The sequence below is a fragment of the Oncorhynchus tshawytscha genome, linkage group LG03 (genome assembly GCF_018296145.1).
Source record: "Oncorhynchus tshawytscha isolate Ot180627B linkage group LG03, Otsh_v2.0, whole genome shotgun sequence".
Classification (NCBI taxonomy): domain Eukaryota; kingdom Metazoa; phylum Chordata; class Actinopteri; order Salmoniformes; family Salmonidae; genus Oncorhynchus; species Oncorhynchus tshawytscha.
Window position 1 is genome coordinate 27,941,606 of NC_056431.1, and position 21,979 is coordinate 27,963,584.

Consider the following 21,979-nt stretch of genomic DNA (forward strand, 5'->3'; position numbering starts at 1 on the left):
TCAGGCCAAAGAGTTCAATCTTGGTTTCATCAGACCAGAGAATCTATTTTTTCATGGTCTGAGAGTCCTTTAGGTGCCTTTTGGCAAACTCCAAGCGGGCTGTCATGTGCCTTTTACTGAGGAGTGGCTTCGGTCTGGCCCCTGTACCATAAAGGCCTGATTGGTGGAGTGCTGCAGAGATGGTTGTCCTTCTGGAAGGTTCTCCCATCTCCATAGAGGAATTCTGGAGCTCTGTCAGAGTGAACATCAGGTTCTTGGTCACCTCCCTGACCAAGGCACTTCTCCCTCGATTGCTCAGTTTGGCCGTACGGCCAGCTCTAGGAAGAGTCTTGATGGTTCCAAACTTCTTCAATTTAAGAATGATGGAGGCCACTGTGTTCTTGGGAACCTTCAATGCTGCAGAATCTTTTTGGTACCCTTCCCCAGATCTGTGCCTCGACACAATCTTGTCTCAGAGCTCCACGGACAATTCCTTCGACCTCATAGATTGGTTTTTGCTCTGACATGTACTGTCAAATGTGGGACCTTATATAGACAGGTGTGTGCCTTTCCAAATCCTGTCCAATCAATTGAATTTACTACAGGTGGACTCCAATCAAGTTGTAGAAACATTTCAAGGATGATCAATGGAAACATGATTAATACATTTGCAAAATTTTCAAAAAACCTGTTTTTGCTTTGTCATTATGGGGTATTGTGTGTAGATTGATGATGACATTTTTTTATTAATCCATTTTAGAAAAGTTTGTAACATAACAAAATGTGGATAATGTCAAGGGGTCCGAATACTTTCCGAATGCACTGTACATGTCATATATGCTATCGGAGGAACAGTAATTTGGTTGTGGTTATGAAGGACTTAGGTAACATTAGAATATGAAAGAAAATGTATTTCAAAGAACACAATCGCATTTTCATTAGTTTATGTAACTGTAGGCTATATGTACAGAAGAAAAAAAAACTAAAACACCACAATTTAAGTCTGAAAACCCAGGAAAAAATAAATTTGTTAAGGGCAGGTCTTAAGGAATTTATGAATTTAAGAATATTTATTGCAACACAATTGCATATTTTGAGTTGAAATATATTACTGTGCTTAGTGCTGCGAGTGCACACGGGGAACACATGTAATCGCAGTAATTCTTCACCCCAAAAAGTTATATTTTAAAAAGTGATATAGTTATTTTGTTTCGATACCAAATCTTTATTCATTTTTTCCTTCTCCTGTTAAGGGAAGGGGGGGGTACATGCACAATACACAAATTATTATCATTAAAAAAGTTACCATACAGAGACAAAAAGTAACAATACATTTAGTATGTAAAGAGAGGGGGGGAAAGGTGAGCCTCCACCCCAACCTGCTACCCCATTCCCCCAACCCCACCCATCCAGCATGTTTCCCTTCAATAACCCCCTCACCCCCTATACACTGCTCAAAAAAAGAAAGGGAACACTAAAATAACACATTCTAGATCTGAATGAATGAAATATTCTTATTAAATATTTTACATAGTTGAATGTGCTGACAACAAAATCACACAAAAATTATCAATGGAAATCAAATTTATCAACCCATGGAGATCTGGATTTGGAGTCACACTCAAAATTAAAGTGGAAAACCACACTACAGGCTGATCCAACTTTGATGTAATGTCCTTAAAACAAGTCAAAATTAGGCTCAGTAGTGTGTGTGGCCTCCCAGACCTGGACTAAAGCATCTGCCAACTCCTGGACAGTCTGTGGTGCAACGTGGCGTTGGTGGATGGAGCGAGACATGATGTCCCAGATGTGCTCAATTGGATTCCTGTCTGGAGAACAGGCGGGCCAGTCCATAGCATCAATGCCTTCCTCTTGCAGGAATTGCTGACACACTCCAGCCAGATGAGGTCTAGCATTGTCTGGCATTAGGAGGAACCCAGGGCCAACCGCACCAGCATATGGTCTCACAAGGGGTCTGAGGATCTCACCTCGGTACCTAATGGCAGTCAGGCTACCTCTGGCGAGCACATGGAGGGCTGTGCGCCCCCCCCAAAGAAATGCCACCCCACACCATGACTGACCCACTGCCAAACCGGTCATGCTGGAGGATGTTTCAGGCAGCAGAACGTTCTCCACGGCGTCTCCAGACTCTGTCACATCTGTCACGTGCTCAGTGTGAACCTGCTTTTATCTGTGAAGAGCACAGGGCGCCAGTGGCGAATATGCCAATCTTGGTGTTCTCTGGCAAATGCTAAATGTCCTGCACGGTGTTGGGCTGTAAGCACAACCCCCACCTGTGGACATCGGGCCCTCATGGAGTCTGTTGCTGACCGTTTGAGCAGACACATGCACATTTGTGGCCTGCTGGAGGTCATTTTGCTGGGCTCTGGCAGTGCTCCTCCTTGCACAAAGGCGGAGGTAGAGGTCCTGCTGCTGGGTTGTTGCCCTCCTACGGCCTCCTCCACGTCTCCTGATGTACTGGCCTGTCTCCTGGTAGCGCCTCCATGCTCTGGACACTACGCTGACAGACACAGCAAACCTTCTTGCCACAGCTCGCATTGGTGTGCCATCCTGGATGAGCTGCACTACCTGAGCCACTTGTGTGGGTTGTAGACTCCATCTCATGCTACCACTAGAGTGAAAGCACCACCAGCATTCAAAAGTGACCAAAACATCAGCCAGGAAGCATAGGAACTGAGAAGTGGTCTGTGGTCCCCACCTGCAGAACCACTCCTTTATTGGGGGTGTCTTGCAAATTGCCTATAATTTCCACCTGTTGTCTATTCCGTTTGCACAACAGCATGTGAAATTTATTGTCAATCAGTGTTGCTTCCTAAGTGGACAGTTTGATTTCACACAAGTGTGATTGACTTGGAGTTACATTGTGTTGTTTAAGTGTTCCCTTTATTTCTTTGAGCAGTGTATATATATATTTTTTTACATGTACTGTATTTCAATTCTAATTTTGGCACTAAACAGTCTTCATACACAGCACCAGTCAAAAGTTTGGACACACCTACTCATTTCAGGGTTTTTCTTTATTTTTTACTATTTTCTACATTGTAGAACAATAGTGAAGACATCAAAACTATGAAATAACACATATGGAAAATAGTAAAAAATAAATATAACCCCTGGAATGAGTAGGTGTGTCCAAACTCTTTACTGGTACTGTACATATCCCAACTAGAAGCCATGGATTACAGGCAACATCTGCATCGAGGTAAAGGCCAGAGCTGCCTCTTTCAAGGAGCGGGAAACCAATCTGGAAATGTATAAGAAATCCCGCTATGCCCTCAGATGAACCATCAAACAGGCAAAGCATCAATAGAGGACTAAGATTGAATCCATAGTCACTTTACAAATGACCTCGACTAACCTGTACCCCTGCACATTGACTCGGTTCCGGTAGCCCCTGTATATAGCCTCTTTATTGTTATGTCAATTTCTTGAGTTACTTTTTGATATTTTTTAAATTATTATTTTAGTTTATTTAGGAAATATTTTCCGAACTATATTTCTTGAACTGCATTGTTGGTTAAGGGCTTGTAAGTAAGCATTTCACGGTAAGGTCTACACCTGTTGTATTCTGCGCATGTGACAAATACAAGTTGATTTGATTTGAACATCTAATTTACATAAGTATTCACAAACCCTGAGTCAATACTTTGTAGAAGCATTTTTGGCAGTGATTGCAGCTGTGAGTCTTTCTGGGTAAGTCTCTAAGAACTTACCACACCTGGATTGAGTAACATCTGCCGATTATTCTTTTCAAAATTCTTCAAGCTCTGTTAAATTGGTTGTTGATTATTGCTAGTCAACCCTTTTCAGGTATTGACAAAAATGTTAAAGTAGATTTAAGTCAAAACTAACTCTGCTACTCAGGAACATTCACTGTGTCCTTGGTAAATAACTCCAGTCTAGATTTGGCCTTCTGTTTTAAGTTATTGTCCTGCTGAAAGGTGAATCAATCTGGAAAAGCAGACTGAACTAGGTTTTACTCTAGGATTTGGCCTATGCTTAGCTCCTTTACATTTACTTTTTATCCTGAAAAACTCCCTAGTCTATGCCAATGACAAGCATACCCATAAAATGATGCAGCCACAACCATGATTTAAAATATGAAGAGTGGTACTGTGCCCCAAACTTAACACTTTGTATTCAGGACATAAAGTTAATTTCTTTGCCAACTGTTTGGCAGTTTTACTTTATGCCAAACAGGATGCATGTTTTTAAATATTATTATTCTCTACAGGCTTCCTTCTTTTTACTGTAATTTAGATTAGTATTGTGGAGTAACTACAATGTTGTTGATCCATCCTCTGTTTCCTCCTACCACAGCCATTAAACTCTGTAACTGTTTTAAAGTCACAATTGGCGTCAAGGTGAAATCCCTGAGCTTGTTTCCTTTCTCTCCAGCAACTGAGTTAGGAATGATGACTGTATCTTTGTAGTGACTGGGTGTATTGATAAACCATCCAAATTAATTAATAACTTCACAATGCTGAAAGGGATATTCGGCGGAGCTGTTGGCCGGGGTTGGGGTTGCCAGGAGGAAAGCATAGCCAGCCGTAGAGAAATGTTATTGAAATTTTAGATTATCATGGATTTATCGGGAGGAGGTGCTCTTGTTCTCCTTGGATTTACAGTGTCTCAAACCTTTTTGGATTTAGAGCTACAGGATGCATTTGCCTTCCTGACTGATTGTGTGTATTGGTGCATGACTTCCCTGAACAGTTGCATATCGCTGGAACTATTCGATGCTATTGCAGTCTGCCGCAGGATGTTTTTGTGCTGGTCAAGGGCAGTCAGGTCTGGAGTGAACCAAGGGCTATATCTGTTCTTAATTCTACATTTTTTGAAAGGGGCATGCTTATTTAAGATGGTGAGGAAATAACTTTTAAAGATTGGCCAGGCATCCTCGACTGACGGGATGAGGTCAATATCCTGCCATCACCCGGGCCAGGTCGATTAGAAAGGCCTGCTCGCAGAAGTGTTTTAGGGAGCGTTTGACAGTGATGAGGGGTGGTCGTTTGACCGCGGACCCATAGCAGATGCCGGCAATGAGGCAGTGATCGCTGAGATCCTGATTGAATACAGCAGAGGTGTATTTGGAGGGCAAGTTGGTCAGGATAATATCTATGAGGGTGCCTATGTTTACGGATTTAGGGTTGTACCTGGTGGTTTCCTTGATAATTTGTGTGAGATTGAGGGCATCTAGCTTAGATTGTAGGACTGCCGGGGTGTTAAGCATATCCCAGTTTAGGTCACATAACAGAACGAACTCTGAAGATAGATGGGGGGCAATAAATTAATATATGGTGTCCAGGGCACAGCTGAGGGCTGAGGGGGGTCTATAACAGGTAGCAACAGTGAGAGACTTATTTCTGGAGAGATTAATATTTTAAATTAGAAGCTCGAACTGTTTGAGCATAGACCTGGAAAATATGACAGAACTTTGCAAGCTATCTCTGTGGTAGATTGCAACTCCTCCCCCTTTGGCAGTTCTATCTTGACGGAAAATGTTGTAGTTGGGTATGGAAATCTCAGAATTTTTGGTGGCCGTTTTTACTCCTGAACTTATTTAGGCTTACCATAACAAACGGGTTGAATACTTATTTACTCAAGACATATTAGCTTTACATTTTTTATTAATTTGTAAAACATTCTAAAAACACATTTCAACATTAACATGATGGGATTTTGTGTAGGCCAGTGACACAAAATCTCAATTTAATCAATTTTAAATTCGGGCTGTAAATGCAACAAAATGTGAATGAAGTCAAAGGGTGTGAAAACTTTCTGAAGGCAGTGCTTGTGTAGGAGAATTTTCAAAAGTCACTTTATGGCACTCGGTTTCATTTCCCTGCCTCAGTGTCAATTCCAAGCTGTGTTGTTAATCAGACTCTTCATATAGAATATAAACAATTGATACTATTCTCACCCATCAGACTCTTGTCAATTTGACCTAGTCTTTAGGTAACTAATTTCTGTGCTATATTCATGTGCTGTTCTATGAACCAATCTCTCTGGCTGCACACACTCTCCCTGTCCATGGAGTGGATGAACATGCACAGGTAGCCTACTTTTTGAAGTGATTTGTTTGACAATCAGATGAAAACATCATGACTGGTTGTGTTCATGCCAAATTAAAGGGTCATTTGTTTTTACAGTTAAATTAAGTCTTTATTATTAGGCCCTGCCTATAGTTTATTATGTATAGGTCTAGTAGCATGTCAAATGCAAGAGTCATGGATTTACATCGGACTACAAGATTATTTGGTCTATAATGCGAAATCACGTTCGATGGGTTGTGGTTTGTGATCGATTACTGTAGTGTATAGGGTAGGTTTGTATTATAATTTAATGATGGTTTGAGTGCCTACATTTTGGGCCTCCTTTTGCCCGCCCTTCGACAATGGATTTCTGCCGATGCCATTGGTTTAAAATACAATTTTAAGGAGATAAAATGTATGAATGGGCGCGATGTAAGACTTTGTGGCTGTGGTAACTAGTGACAACACAGTTTCATCATCCCACAATAAAAAGTCATTCGTTTTTTCATGTTTGGCACAACCAGAAAGAGGGAGAGGCCCAACTCAGAGGAAAAGCTGTCTCCATTTCACCGACCAAGCAAAGGTTTTTGTATGAAGGTCAATTAGAGTGTCGAATTTGGTCAAAAAAACAGTTGTATGGTTTATTTACTACGTGAGGTTTATTTGATCAAATATACGTTTCGTAATGCTTAAGTTCTTATATAAGTAGGACAGGTGACAGCAACTTTGAGAGGAAAACACTATAACGGCGTTGTCTCGAGATGGTTATGCATAGTCATTGAATGATGCAGGTAGTGTAGCATCTCTCTCCGTTGATACAGGTGGTTGACGTCAACAACCCTCATCGAATATTCAAAAACAGATTTACAATAATGACATGTATCCACCAATCCAAAGAAAGGATGGGCGGGGGCTAGACAGCCCGCCGTGCCACTTTGTGGACAACGATTCCAAGTGTTAGGGCGAGAGATTATTTTGTCAGTATATCCATAATCTTTGGCACAATTTCTTTATCTGAGTCAATGGCTGTGTTCGAGAGCGTCAAAACCGTGATGGTATCATGGGTAAATTGTGACTGACTGATCTACAAATAATATTGAGTAGTTATTTAGGATGCAAGGTCATTTGTAGATCTGTCAGTATCGACTCGCTTTAATAGTGGGCTGCAATGTCGAACGTGACAAAAGTCAAGCAGGGAGTTCGATTAATCTCGCTCAGGCGCCCGTGTAGGCGTGTTTTCTATCGGTTGAAAGTTAATTGCTGCCTCCCGCACTTGAGTCGGGTGACTGCTCTGTCCGACAACTAAGTAGTCTCAAAATTACACGTGAAGTAATGAGTAGAATTCTGTGTTTCTCCATGCAAAAGTGATTGCTTTATCTGCCTCCCCAATAAAACACATAAAACATTTATTTTATGGAAAATATCTGTTGTACTTTTCTGGGCGATGCCATGCTGCTTTCATGATAACATGACCGAGGGGCGCTGATTACTAAAACACATAAAACATTTATTTTATGGAAAATATCTGTTGTACTTTTCTGGGCGATGCCATGCTGCTTTCATGATAACATGACCGAGGGGCGCTGATTACTCTTCGATTTGAGAAGGGCGCTACTCCCTTCCCGCTTTCGCCAGACGACGTGACGGACACGTCAACGCGGGCCAGCGTAAAATAACTCCCTCAAGTATTCAGGGTCGATGTAGGGCGATTGGACAAGAGGCTGAACCCACTGACACCACCCACTGTTTCAACCAATCACAGCCGCTTTCGACTGAAAGGGGACTCTGTCATCATTCTCTTCTTCCTGTTCAGTCCACTCACAACAGCAATGGCGGCTGCTGCACGGTTTCTGCTCAGAGGTGCAGGCTTGAAAGCCTCCATCGCGAATGTAAATATTGGTGATCAGAGCTTGTTTGGGATTACTCTGCTGAGGTTATCCCCGAATTGCTCATCCCAAACAAAAACACAAAGAAGGAATGCTGCGCACTTCTCCTACCACCCTGACCCTGTCCCCACAGAGTATGGTAAGTGAATGCCCTTGCATTCTCAAATAATTTGTCATACAGACAACTATCTTTGCTGAAAGGTAAAGATCATTTGACTATCTTCAATTCGTGGTCTACATTTTTTCTAAATGAGTTAGCTAGCTTTCTAACTAGCATGATAAAATTAGCTAGCTAGTTAACGTTATTCCAGCTGCATTCATGCTTTGTTTTTTTCTGTTTAACATTTGCTTTGCTTTGCATTTGCTTTTTTTTTTCTTCTATCCGTTGGCTGTGTTGCATTAGTCTTTCTAGGGCAGTGGCCCCCAACCTTTTTTGCACCAATAATAATATATATGATTATATATATATGTATATATTATTTTTTTTTTGGGGGGGGTCAAAACACGAAAGGAATATCAATTAGGCCTATAAGTTTAGTATAGCTACTTTTTCATAACATTTTAGTTTAATAGGTCTAACGTGATGATATTAAAATGCACATATTTTTTTCTAATGACCATATAATAAAAACATTACAACTCACCATGTTGCTGAGCTTGTTTCGCGGCAACAAGACCGTCCCATCAAGGGGTGATGGGAGACAGTGACACCTGAAGGGTGTTCCTTATGTCCAGCCTTCTCCGTATGTCAAAGCTTCTGATAGGCAAATTGACATAATTTGAGTCAATTGGAGATGTATCTGTGGATGTATTTCAAACTCAGTGTCTTTGCTTGACATTATGGGAAAATCAAAAGAAATCAGCCAAGGCCTCAGAAAAAAAATTGTAGACCTTCACAAGTCTGGTTCATCCTTGGGAGCAATTTCTAAACGCCTGAAGGTACCTCGTTCATCTGTACAAACAATAGTACGCAAGTATAAACACCATGGGAACATGCTGCCATCATACCACTCAGGAAGGAGACACGTTCTGTCTCCTAGAGTTGAACGTATTTTGGTGCAAAAAGTGCAAGTCAATCTCAGAGCAACAGCAAAGCATTGACCTTGTGAAGATGCTGGAGGAAACAGGTAAAAAAGTATCTATATCCACAATAAAACGACAACCTGAAAGGCCGCTCAGCAGGGAAGAAGCCACTGCTTCAAAACCACCATTAAAAAAAGCCAGAATAGAGTTTGCAACTGCACATGGGAACAAAGATCGTACTTTTTGGAGAAATGCCCTCTGGTCTGATGAAACAATGACCATTATGTTGTGAGGAAAAAGGGGGAGACTTGCAAGCTGAAGAACAACATCCCAACCGTGAAGCACGGGGGCGGCAGCATCATGTTGTGGGGGTGCTTTGCTGCAGAAGGGACTGGTGCACTTCACAAAATAGATGGCATCAGGAGGAAGAAAAATGATGTGGATATATTGAAGCAACATCTCAAGACATCAGTCAGGAAGTTAAAGCTTGGTTGCAAATACTTCTTCCTAATGGACAATGACCCCAAGCATACTTCCAAAGTTGTGGCAAAATGGCTTAAGGACAACACAGTCAAGGTATTGAAGTGGCCATCACAAACCCCTGACCTCAATCCTATAGAAAAGTTGTGGGCATAACTTAAAAAGCGTGTGCGAGTGTGTGATCACACTCTTTGCAGCCGGTGCGAGTAAGACCTTTAAACAGGCCAACATTCACAAGGCCGCAGGGCCAGATGGATTACCAGGACGTGTACTCCGATCATGTGCTGACATAATGGCAAGTGTCTTTATTGACATTTTCAATCTGTCCCTGACCGAGTCTGTAATTCCAACATGTTTCAACTAGACCACCGTAGTCCCTGTGCCCAAGAACACTAATGTAACTTGCCTAAAGGACTACTGACCTGTAGCATTCACGTCTGTAGCCATGAAGTGCTTTGAAAGGCTGGTCATGGCTCACATCAACACCATTATCCCAGAACCCCAAGACCCACTCCAATTTGCATACTGCCCCAACAGATCCACAGATGATGCAGTCTCTAATGCACTGCACACTGCCCTTTTCCACCTGGACAAAAGGAACACCAATGTGAGAATGCTGTTCATTGATTACAGCTCAGCGTTCAACACCATAGTGCCCTCAAAAGCTCATCAATAAGCTAAGGACCCTGGGACTTAACACCTCCCTCTGCAACTGGATCCTGGACTTCCTGATGGGCCGTCCCTCAGGTGGTAAGGGTGTGTAACAGCCCATCCGCCATGCTGATCCTCAACACAGGGGCCCCTGCTCAGTCCCCCCCTGTACTCCCTGTTCACTCATGACTGCATGGCCAGGCACAACTCCAACACCATCATTAAGTTTGCAGATGACACAACAGTGGTAGGCCTGATCAACGACGAGACAATCTATTGGAGGAGGTCAGAGACCTGGCCATGTGGTGCCAGGACAACAAGCTCTCCCTCAACGTGATCAAGACAAAGGAGATGATCGCGGACTATAGGAAAAAGACCAAGCACGCCCCCATTCTCATCGACGAGGCTGCAGTGGAGCAAGTTGAGAGCTTCAAGTTAATTGGTGTTAGTTTGTTGGTGACGTGGACATGGTCCAAGCACACCAAGACAGTTGTGAAGAGGGCACGACAAAACCTATTCCCCCTCAGGAGACTAAAAAGATTTGGCATGTGTCCTCAGATCAGTTCTTCGGCTGCACCATCGAGAGCATCCTGACTGGTTGCATCACTGCCTGGTATCCCAACTGCTCGGCCTCCAACCGCAAGGCACTACAGATGGTAGTGTGAATGGCCCAGTACATCACTGGGACCAAGCTGCCTGCAATCCAGGACCTCTCTACCAGGCGGTGTCAGAGGAAGGCCCTAAAAATTGTCCAAGACTCCAGCCACCCTAGTCATATACTGTTCCCTCTACTACCGCACGGCAAGCAGTACCGGAGCTCCAAGTCTAGGTCCAAGAGTCTTCTAAACAGCTTTTACACCAAGCCATAAGACTCCTGAACAGCTAATCAAATGGCTACCCAGACTATTTGCACTGGCCCCCTCTTACACTATGCATAGTCACTTTAATAACTCAACCTACATGTACATATTACCTCAACTAACCGGTTATCCAGCACATTGACTCTGTACCGGTACTCCCCTGTATATAGTCTCGCTATTGTTTTACTGCTGCTCTTTAAGTACTTGTTATTTTTAGGTCTTATTCTTATCCATATTTTTTTCAAACTGCATTGTTGGTTAGGGGCTCGTAAGTAAGCATTGCACTGTAAGGTTGTATTCGGCGCAGTATTGCCTTGTTGTCCTAATCGGTAGATTTGTCAACCTGGATTGCATACCACAGTGACTCGTTAAGCCTCTAAACAATTGTGCCTCAACGTCCTTTGCTATTTCATTAATTAGCCAACTGACTGTGATAGCAAAGGTTCCTCTTTCGGCTGTCTTTTTAGCTGCAGCCTCTCCAAAGAGTTCACGACAAATGTCCTTAGCAGCGGGTTGAATCAACTCCTCGCCAATCGTGAAAGGCTTCTTGGCCTTAGCAATACGGCTAGCCATTAAGTATGACGCTCTTAGTGCAGCCACGTTTGTTGATGCGGTGTCTTTCAAGACTTGCTTCTGTCCTTGTTCACGTTTTCTTTGCCTAGAACAGCAGTCCTCAACCACCAGGACGCAGCCCATTCGCTACCGGGCCACACAAAGGATAAATCATTATTTATTTGTTTAAAAAATTTGGTAAAATAATTGTATACAATTATAGGCCATTTGTGCAGTAATTACATTGGTGCAGTCTGTTGGTCCTTTTCTCACCACTCTAATATCACCAGATACAACAGTTTACAGATTTTGAACTTGAGTAATGAGCGTTCATCACGGTCTGCGTGAGCGGTGTTGCCCGCCAACTTTGTACTAGCTAGCTACGTTAGCTGACATGAATAAAAACAACCATCGCTGGAGAGCTTCTTCTGAAGAGAGATAAAAAGACCCAACGACGATGTCGATAACGCAGAGACAGTAGAGCCAGAGAACGCAAAAAAAATGAGGCCTCATTCAATATTAAATATGATGAGTCCAACCTAAAATATGGCTTTGTTGCGACAGGTGACTTGAATGCTCCAAGTCCCCTGTGCGTAGGATGTGGAGATTGCCAAAGCAGTTTTGAGGCTAAGCGAATCCAAGCATCCGGCACTGAAAGACAAACCTGTTGAATTCTTTAAAACGCAACCTTTCTTTCCTACATTTATGATACTGTTTGTTGTTGATCATGCACTAAGCATTTAATAATTTATTTATACATTGACATGGATCCTGGGAAATTCCTGGATATTGCTGCGATTCACTTTTGTACAGAGACTTCATAAGTGTACTGTAACCTTGTGACATTGGACCTTCTTTTTTGATATTTTCAGTGGTATTGTTAACAAACACGCCCCCATAAAGAAAATTAGAATTAAAAACAGGTTCAGCCACTGGTTCGACCGTGATGTTGCAGAGTTACTCCACCTCAAGAATTGCATTTGGCGAAAGCCTCGGCACACGCATACTCAGGCTGACTGGCTCTCGTTCAGGCAAATGAGAAGTAAGTGCACTCAGGCTATCCGGAAGGCAAAAGTTAGTTACTTTAAGGAGCCGTTTTCTCTCTGTGGGTCTAACCCCAAGAAGTTCTGGAAAACGGTTAAAGACCTGGAGAATAAACCCTCCTCCTCACAGCTGTCCATGTCTCTTAATGTTGATGATGTGGTTGTTACTGACAAGAAGCACATGGCTGAGCTCTTTAATCACCACTTCATTAAGTCAGGATTCCTATTTGACTCAGCCGTGCCTCATTGCCCGTCCATAATTTCCTCATCTCCCACCCTTTCTAACGCAACACTTTTTTTGCTAGATATGCCCTAGCTATAGTTAGTCAGTGGTTGCACTGGAATGAAGCAAGGGAGTGAGTAGTAGTCATGTAAATATATCCTTTCACTGTTTCCAGCAGATCACCAGCTACTCAGTCAGACCTGTCTGATCAGCCTGATTAGGGTGCCGTGGGTGTGTCCAATTTACACCTGTGCAAATCTGTGTGTACAGCAATTGAATTAAACATCCAACCAATGCCTCAGGTGTCGTGCTGTAGGGCCACCACACACCGCAGTGGAAAAAAGCTTTAAGTTCCATGGCGTACGCATCACTGACAATCTGAAATGGTCCTCCACACACAGACAGTGTGATTAAGAAGGCACAGCAGCGCCTCTTCAACCTCAGGAAGCTGAAGGAAATTCGGCTTGTCCCCTACGACCCTCACAAACTTTTACAGATGCACAATTTAAAGCATCCTGTTGGGCTGTATCACCGCCTGGTACGGCAACTGCACCGCCCGCAATCGCAGTGCTCTCCATATTATACATTTTTCTGCATAGGTTATCTAAGCATTCAATTGTAATTTTTATTAATGATGCACATTGATTATTTTACAACATTTATGCCTTTAGGAGTTTAGTACAACTGCCACGCTGGTGTATACCAAATCAAATCAAATCAAATTTTATTTGTCACATACACATGGTTAGCAGATGTTAATGCGAGTGTAGCGAAGTGCTTGTGCTTCTAGTTCCGACAATGCAGTAATAACCAACAAGTAATCTAACTAACAATTCCAAAACTACTGTCTTATACACAGCGTAAGGGGATAAAGAATATGTACATAAGGATATATGAATGAGTGATGGTACAGAGCAGCATAGGCAAGATACAGTAGATGGTATCGAGTACAGTATATACATATGAGATGAGTATGTAAACAAAGTGGCATAGTTAAAGTGGCTAGTGATACATGTATTACATAAGGATGCAGTCGATGATATAGAGTACAGTATATACGTATGCATATGAGATGAATAATGTAGGGTAAGTAACATTATATAAGGTAGCATTGTTTAAAGTGGCTAGTGATATATTTACATTTACCATCAATTCCCATTATTAAAGTGGCTGGAGTAGAGTCAGTGTCAGTGTCCGTGTGTTGGCAGTAGCCACTCAATGTTAGTGGTGGCTGTTTAACAGTCTGATGGCCTTGAGATAGAAGCTGTTTTTCAGTCTCTCGGTCCCAGCTTTGATGCACCTGTACTGTATATACTGAACAAAAATATAAATGCAATTTCAAAGATTTTACTGAGTTGTAGTTCATATAAGGAAATCAGTCAATTGAAATAAATGCATGAGGCCCAAAACTATGGATTTCACATGGGTGGGCCTTGGAGGGCATAGGTCCACTCACCTGTCAGCCAGACCCACCCACTGGGGAGCCAGGCCCAGGCCCAGCCAATCAGAATTAGTTTTCCCCCCACAAAGGGCATCATTAGACATAAATACTCCTCGGCACCCCCCACATCCCCTCAGATGATCCCGCAGGTGAAGAAGCCGGGTGTGAAGGTCCTGGGCTGGCGTGGTTACATGTGGTCTGTGTTTGTGAGGCCGGTTGGACATACTGCCAAATTCTATAAAACTACGTTGCAGGCAGCATATGGTAGAGAAATTAACATTCAATTCTCTGGCAACAGCTCTGGTGGACATTCCTGCAGTCAGCATGCCAATCGCACGCTCCCTCAACTTGAGGCATCTGTGGCAATATGCTGTGACAAAACTGCACATTTTTAAGTGGATTTTTTTATTATCCCCAGCACAAGTTGCAACTGTGTAATGATCATGATGTTTATATGCCACTCCTGGCAGGTGGATAGATTATCTTGGCAAAGGAGAAATGCTCTGTTAACAGGGACGTAAAACACATTTCTGCGCAAACTTTAAGATAACTTAGCTTTTTGTGCATTTGGAACATTTTTTTTTTTCTTCAACTAACTAAAAACTGATTTTTGCTCTGTGTAGTATCAGCTGTCTATCTTCCTGACTGGTGGTTCTTTAAAAAAATGTTTAAAAACGAAATATGCTTCTCTACATTTCTGCTGAAGTCTGGGTAAAAGATTGAACGGAATATATCCTGGATGTCACAAGACTGTTAACCCACTTAGCTAAAGCCCATAGGGATGAGATGAGGAAGTTAATGTAAAGGATGATGTACCGCTTGCTTATTGATTACCGCTTCCCCCCTAATTCCGCTTATATCGAAATTTGAACTCAGGACCTCAAACACATGTGACTGCCCATACAATAAAATATACAAAACATTTGAAGCTTTCCATCCCATCAGGCTATTAATATTTTACTTCAATCAGGGTCACGCAGAGTGTTTCTTGGTAGTCTTAAACAAATCTACTTTGAAACAAAAGTATACACCTCACACACATGGTTTTGTTCTTAAAAAAAGACACCTGTACCATGTCGGATATAGAGTTGAAATGTAGTAAATTGATTTTGTATTATAAGAATTATAATGCAATTGTTTGACATAGAAACATTAGATTCCCCCCCATACATTCCACCCATGAGGCCACGAGGTAATTTGACTGCAGAAAAGGGCTACAACAGGCCTTTAAAGGGGCGACGTTTCAGGCTGAGGAGTGAGTTTCACAAATCCCCATCTGCTACACTAATACTAAGTCATCAAGTTCCAGCAAAAGAATGCGGTTTGGTGACCCATGCTTATGCAATGAGAACCTTGCCTGAGACCTGAAGACGTGTTAGTTATGGTGTCCGCATGCTTCCCAGCCGAAACAGTTTGTGCATATACTATATTATGACAAAATGTTCTTGTTTTTGTTTTCAGCTGTTTGAGGACATTTTCATTGAGAAATACTGCACCAAACATCTTAGTTGGATCTAAAATTGCGTGACTAAGATCTCCTTTGCAAAAACATCAAAATGAATGACCGATATCTTGCGTTAGAATTCTGACTATTTGAGGAAGTGCTTACTGGCTACAGCGTCTCAAAATGGACAATCACTATTGCGTAGTTTAAATTTTTTTTAAAAAAGGGGTTTTTTTCAAGCAGCATTTATTATTATTTTTGCCACTTTTTCGCCCCGATTTTGTGGTTTCCAATTTAGTTTTGTCACATTGCTGTCACATTTGTCACAACTCCCCTATGGACTCAGGAGACGCGAAGGTCGAGAGCCATGCGTCCTCTGAAATATGACCCTGCCTGCTTAACCCTTAACCCACACTGCTTGCTGGGTTCAGAAGCCAGCCACACGAATGTGTCAGAGGAAACACTGTCCAAATGATGACCAAAGTCAGCTTGCAGACGCTCAGCCCACCACAAGGAGTCACTAGAGTATGATGAGACAAGGAAAACCCATCCGGTCAAACTCTCCACTACCCCGGATGACACTGGTCCAATTGGGTGCCGCCTCATGGCTCTCCCGGGCCCGGCTGGCTGTAACACAGCCTGGGATCGAACCCGAGGCTGTAGTGACTGCTCAGCATTGCAATGCAGTGCCTTAGTCCGCTGCGCCACTCGTAAGGCCAAGCAAAGGTATTTTAAGGGAGTATTCGAGCACACTCATTCGGTTTGGCTAGCCGCCAGCCAAACTGAAGCATGCTGACTACCTTAGTTTCATGTCTTTGTCAAGGGTACTTGTCGATTCCCTGAGCTGACAAGGTAAAAATCTGTCATTCTGCCCCTGAGCAAGGCAGTTAACCCACTGTTCCTCGGTAGGCCGTCATTGTAAATAAGAATTTGTTCTTAACTAACGTGCCTAGTTAAATGTTTTTTCAAAAAACATGACTGAATGGATTAAGACTTTGTTAGCCTGCGGAGCTAAGGCCTAGGCATTGATTCTGTGACTTGCGACGCTTGCGTGATGAGTAACTGGTTAGAGACCTGAAAAGTTACATTGTGTGGTGCACAGGAGACTTGGGTTAAAACCCCATCAGTCAAACTAATGTCTTCAGGTTGAAGGTAATAATGTTGCTCATCACGTGCATAGATCACTAATCCACCTCTGTTGCAGTCTCATTGGGGTACACAGAACCTTCTGCTTCTGTTTGCCATAGAAAGTGTTGTTGTGCAGTAGGCTTGAGTTTGAACCCACCTTGTGAGGATAATGGCACTGAGCCTTTTTCTAAAATGTTTTATGAGACTGGAGAACTCTATACATAATATTTCCAGATCCTTGATATTCTGACATGGCCATTGCAAAATGTAGATTTTTGTGGTCAATTAACAATTTCTTTGGATTTTGGATCATTTGGGATTATTGACTTGCTGGAAGGTCCACCTCCGACCTAGTTTCAGCCTCGTTGCAGAGGCAACCAGGTTTTTTGGCAAAAATATCAGGGTACTAGCTAAAGTTCATGATGCTGTTGACCTTAACCAGGGCCGCAGGACCAGTGGAAGTAAAATGGCCCCATTTTAAAATCAGATCCACCACCATACTTTACAGTAGGTATAAGGCTATTTTCGATTTTGACGCCTAACTCACCACTGGTGTGCGTGGCCAAAAAGCTATATTTTCATGTCATCCAACAAATTTAAATGCATAGCATTTGATTAGCGACATTAAATTGGAACTGGTGCTGTGGTCAGATGACATGAGGAATTGTTATGGGGCCAAATAGCATTTCTTAACAATTTACATTTAAAACATTAACGTGTATGTGCATATATCTGTTACACGTACATGTCAGTACATACACACAAGTAGGTCACATGGGGGAGAGGTGTTGTGCCGTGAGGTGTTACTGTATTTTTTTTAAGACCAGGTTTGCTGTTCACTGGCGCTATATATACGATGGAAGGTAGTTTCATTCATTCATTTAGTCTCCTCAACTTTTTCAACAGCCACACCATTCATTACCAGATTCAGCTGAGATCTAAAACTTACAGTTGAAGTCGAAGGTTTACATACACTAAAACTCATTTTTCAACCACTCCACAAATTTCTTGTTAACAAACTATAATTTTGGCAAGCCGGTTAGGACATCTTACTTTGTGCACGACAAGTAATTTTTAAAAAAATTGTTTACAGACAGATTATTTCACTTATGATTCACTGTATCACAATTCCAGTGGGTCAGAAGTTTACATACACTAAGTTGACTGTGCCTTTAAACAGCTTGGAAAATTCCAGAAAATGATGTCATGGCTTTGGAAGCTTCTGATAGGCTAACTGACATAATTTGAGTCAATTGGAGGTGTACCTGTGGATGTATTTCAAGGCCTACCTTCAAACTCAGTGCCTCTTTGCTTGACATCATGGGAAAATCAAAAGAAATCAGCCAAGACCTCAGAAAAACAATTGTAGACCTCCACAAGTCTGGTTCATCCTTGGGAGCAATTTCCAAACGCCTGAAGGTACCACGTTCATCTGTACAAACAATAGTACACAAGTATAAACATCATGGGACCACGCAGCCGTCATACCACTCAGGAAGGAGACGTGTTCTGTCTCCTCGAGATGAACGTACTTTGGTGCGAAAAGTGCAAATTAATTCCAGAACAGCAGCAAAGGACCTTGTGAAGATGCTGGAGGAAACCGGTACAAAAGTATCTATATCCACAGTAAAACAAGTCCTATATCAACATAACCCGAAAGGCTGCTCAGCAAGGAAGAATGGACAATGACCCCAAGCATACTTCCAAAGCTGTGGCAAAATGGCTTAAAGGACAACAAATTCAAGGTATTGGAGTTGCCATCACAAAGCCCTGACCTCAATCCTATAGAAAATGTGTAGGCAGAACTGAAAAAGTGTGTGTGAGCAAGGAGGCCTACAAACCTGACTCAGTTACACCAGCTCTTGTCAGGAGGAATGGGCCATAATTCACCCAATGTATTGTGGGAAGCTTGTGGAAGGCTACCTGAAATGTTTGACCCAAGTTAAACAATTTAAAGGAAATGCTACCAAATTCTAATTGAGTGTATAAACATGTGACCAACTGGGAATGTGATGAAATAACTAAAATCTGAAGTAAATCATTCTCTCTACTATTATTCTGACATTTCACATTCTTAAAGTATAGTGGTGATGCTAACTGACCTAAGTCAAGGAATGTTTACATAGTCTGTAAGCAATTGTTGGACAAATTACTTGTCATGCACAAAGTAGATGTCCTAACCGACTTGCCAAAACTATATTTTGTTGACAAGAAATTTGTGGAGTGGTTGAAAAACAAGTTGTAATGACTCCAACCTAAGTGTGTGTGTGTGTCTCTTGCTAAAACTGGAAATTATAGTTTGTAGACTTGATACACATGCAAAGAATTCCATTATTTATAATTTTGAAATGTAGAGAATTTAAATATGAACTTAATTTGAAATCTCAATGCAATATTTATTCAATTCAGTTTCAAATGAAAATAAGTTACATTTATGAATTAAACCATTCCATCTGTTCATTACAAATTCAGTATCTATATACAAATAATTTAAAAAGATTTCAAATAATTTCTGTTGACACTTTTTAATCGCTCCATAAAATTCTCCCAACTTCTTGTAGGCCCCACTACAAAGATGAACTTATTTCAGTCTGTGACCAGTGCCTTGGACAACACTCTCGCCAGCGACCCCACCGCAGGTAATAAAACTGGTCTGGATTGTCATTTAATGTGTTCATGTATTCATCAATGCTTTGGAGGAAAGCTGTGAATAAGACATGCCATTTAGAAATGTTAGGCCTATGTGTTACTGTGTCAATCAATATGAGATGTACCTGTATCTGTCCTTCAGTCATCTTTGGGGAAGATGTCGCCTTTGGTGGAGTATTTCGTTGCACCGTGGGTCTCCGAGACAAATATGGTAAGAGGCTAAATACTTTCCCCTTACCATTTTGGACAAATGTATCAGTATGGTTGTGCTGATTTTAATATGAATGACATTGTGATACCACCAGATGGCAGCAGAGAACCATTTTCATGCATACACCTATTGGTCAAAACTCCAAAATTGTGTGTGATAGTCCTGCAATAACTATGCTTGCTTACAAATGTTGATTGCAAGGAGACACATGTTCGATAGAAACTTGATTTTAATAATCGCGTCATTTTTTCATATAGTAGTAATCATTCTTGCACACTTGAATTCCTCCATTTATTATCCTAATATGAAGTTATTTTTAGGGTGGATTAACTAGTGCGGGTGTACTGGTGTACTGCTGTTACAAATGTGCAGGTTTTGAAATGACCATTATGTATTTTGTGTGCTGCCTCCTGATAATGTAGAATTCTTTACCCTCATCTCCATAATGTGGACAGTTGTGATTCACCCCTGGCTAGGTGTAAATATATGATTAGATTTTCGAAAAGCCAATGCGCATCTCCCTCTTTGTGCTTTCTTTCGTTGTATTTGACGTCAGATGTGTTGACCTTCTGCTAGGGATCATTATTTTTAATCTCATCTAGGTAGGTAGATGGTGGAGAGGGATTTTTTTATTTTTATCCCCTCTCTCTCTACTATTATACCACATGCAGCTTTATGGGAAGTATGCTAATCTCTATTTGCGTGGCTGACTGACTCATTCACCCCAGTGATGCATTAGTCCGCCACTGAGTAGCGTGCGCACAGGAAGTGTCTCCTGCGCCGTCCACCTGGAAACGACTAGCCACTTCGACCTCGATCTTTCTATTTCTCCGAAATGAAAATTAGTCCGTCATGAATGAGTAGCCAATAGATGCCTCAAACGGGTGCGAGGTCAGTGCATATTCATCTAATGTCAGCTCCAAAAGTATTGGGACATTGACACAATATTTGTGGAACCAAAAGTATTGGGATAAATTCACCTATGTGTTTTTAAAGTAGTCAGAAGATGTTGTATTTGGTCCGATATTCCTCGCACACAATGATTAAATCAAGCTTGTGACTCCTACATTTGCTGTTTTGTTTTGCTTGTGTTTCAGATTAGTTTGTGCCCAATTGAAATGAATGGTAAATAATGTATTGCGTCATTTTGGATTAACTTTTAATTAAAAAAAAAAATGTACGTAAGAATAGTGTTTATGAACACTTCCACGTTAAAATGAGTGAGAATGTTACAGATGCAAAAATATCATACCCCACACAAAAAAATGCTTACCTCTTATTGTAATCGTGATAGGTTAGCATGTGTGGTGGGTATGATATATTTTGTGCGTCTGTAACATTCTCACTCATCCTTATTCACGATTCACTCAGGCCCATCCGTAATCATGGTAGCATCCACATTCACTTAGAAGTGACTCCAGAATGACATCGTACAGCATCTGTAACGCAACCAAAAACCAACAGAAAATGCAATCCAACCACTTTGCAGAGTCACAAGCTTTGATGTCGGTCATTGCGTGCTCGGAGTATAGGATCAAATACTCAACTTTGAACTACTTTAATACACAAGTGAATTTGTGGGCCCCTAAAATAGGGAGGCTGTAAAAGTGCTGTAATTTCTAAACAGTTCACCCGATACGGATGAAAAGACACTCAAATTAAAGTTGACAGTCTGCACTTCAACATAGTCATTGTATCATTTCAAAGCCAACGTTCTGGAGTACAGAGCCAAAACAACAAAACAATTGTCACTGTCCCAATACGTTTGGAGCTCACTGTGTCACTCGTTGACCACCCGATGTATTTGTTTACACTGGCTGTGTTATACAAGTACACAAGATTCTGATTGGACTGTGATGGTTTGGCCTAATTATTAATTTCTGAGGGCTTGTGGTGCTCTAATGGTGTCCGGTCTGTGGTGAGAGGAGGGCGCTTGAGGTCAGGTCTCCCTGGACGGGACAGAAACGAGGTTCGGAGGGATCAAAGACAGAAAATACTTGCTTCTTAGCAATTAAACAAAGCAAGAGAACCAAAATAACATTCCTCCCCAAATGTAGAGCCCCAGTCCTGCGGCTCGCTGTCAAGATTATAGAGTGGAGGATGGAAAAATAGTTTTTGTGTTTATTTTTCAGACTAGGGCTTTTTAGTGCGTCACAGCCGACTTTGCTCCAGTTGAGGAGGAATCCTCTGTCTCTGTGTGTCCAGATGCTATTTTAAGGAGACACTGCAATGATTAAACACACTTATGAAGCGAGTGTTGGTTAGGTGGGGGGTGACTGACACACCTTGTCATCCACCATGTGCCCTGGCCCTATTACACTGTGTTTTGCTTGGATTTCATCCCTAATTGAAA

General features: G+C 41.8%; 1 protein-coding gene across 1 annotated transcript in view; it reads left to right on the plus strand.

The window, feature by feature from the left end:
* The first annotated feature begins 7,833 nt into the window (after positions 1–7,833).
* The window catches only part of LOC112232547 (2-oxoisovalerate dehydrogenase subunit beta, mitochondrial), an 82,428-nt gene continuing 68,282 nt past the window's right edge, over positions 7,834–21,979 (plus strand). The window contains exons 1-3 of the mRNA XM_024399582.2: positions 7,834–8,060; positions 19,328–19,405; positions 19,558–19,626. Of these exons, the coding sequence (XP_024255350.1) occupies positions 7,865–8,060; positions 19,328–19,405; positions 19,558–19,626 (343 nt within the window). The 5' untranslated portion in view covers positions 7,834–7,864. The remainder of the gene's footprint in view (positions 8,061–19,327; positions 19,406–19,557; positions 19,627–21,979) is intronic.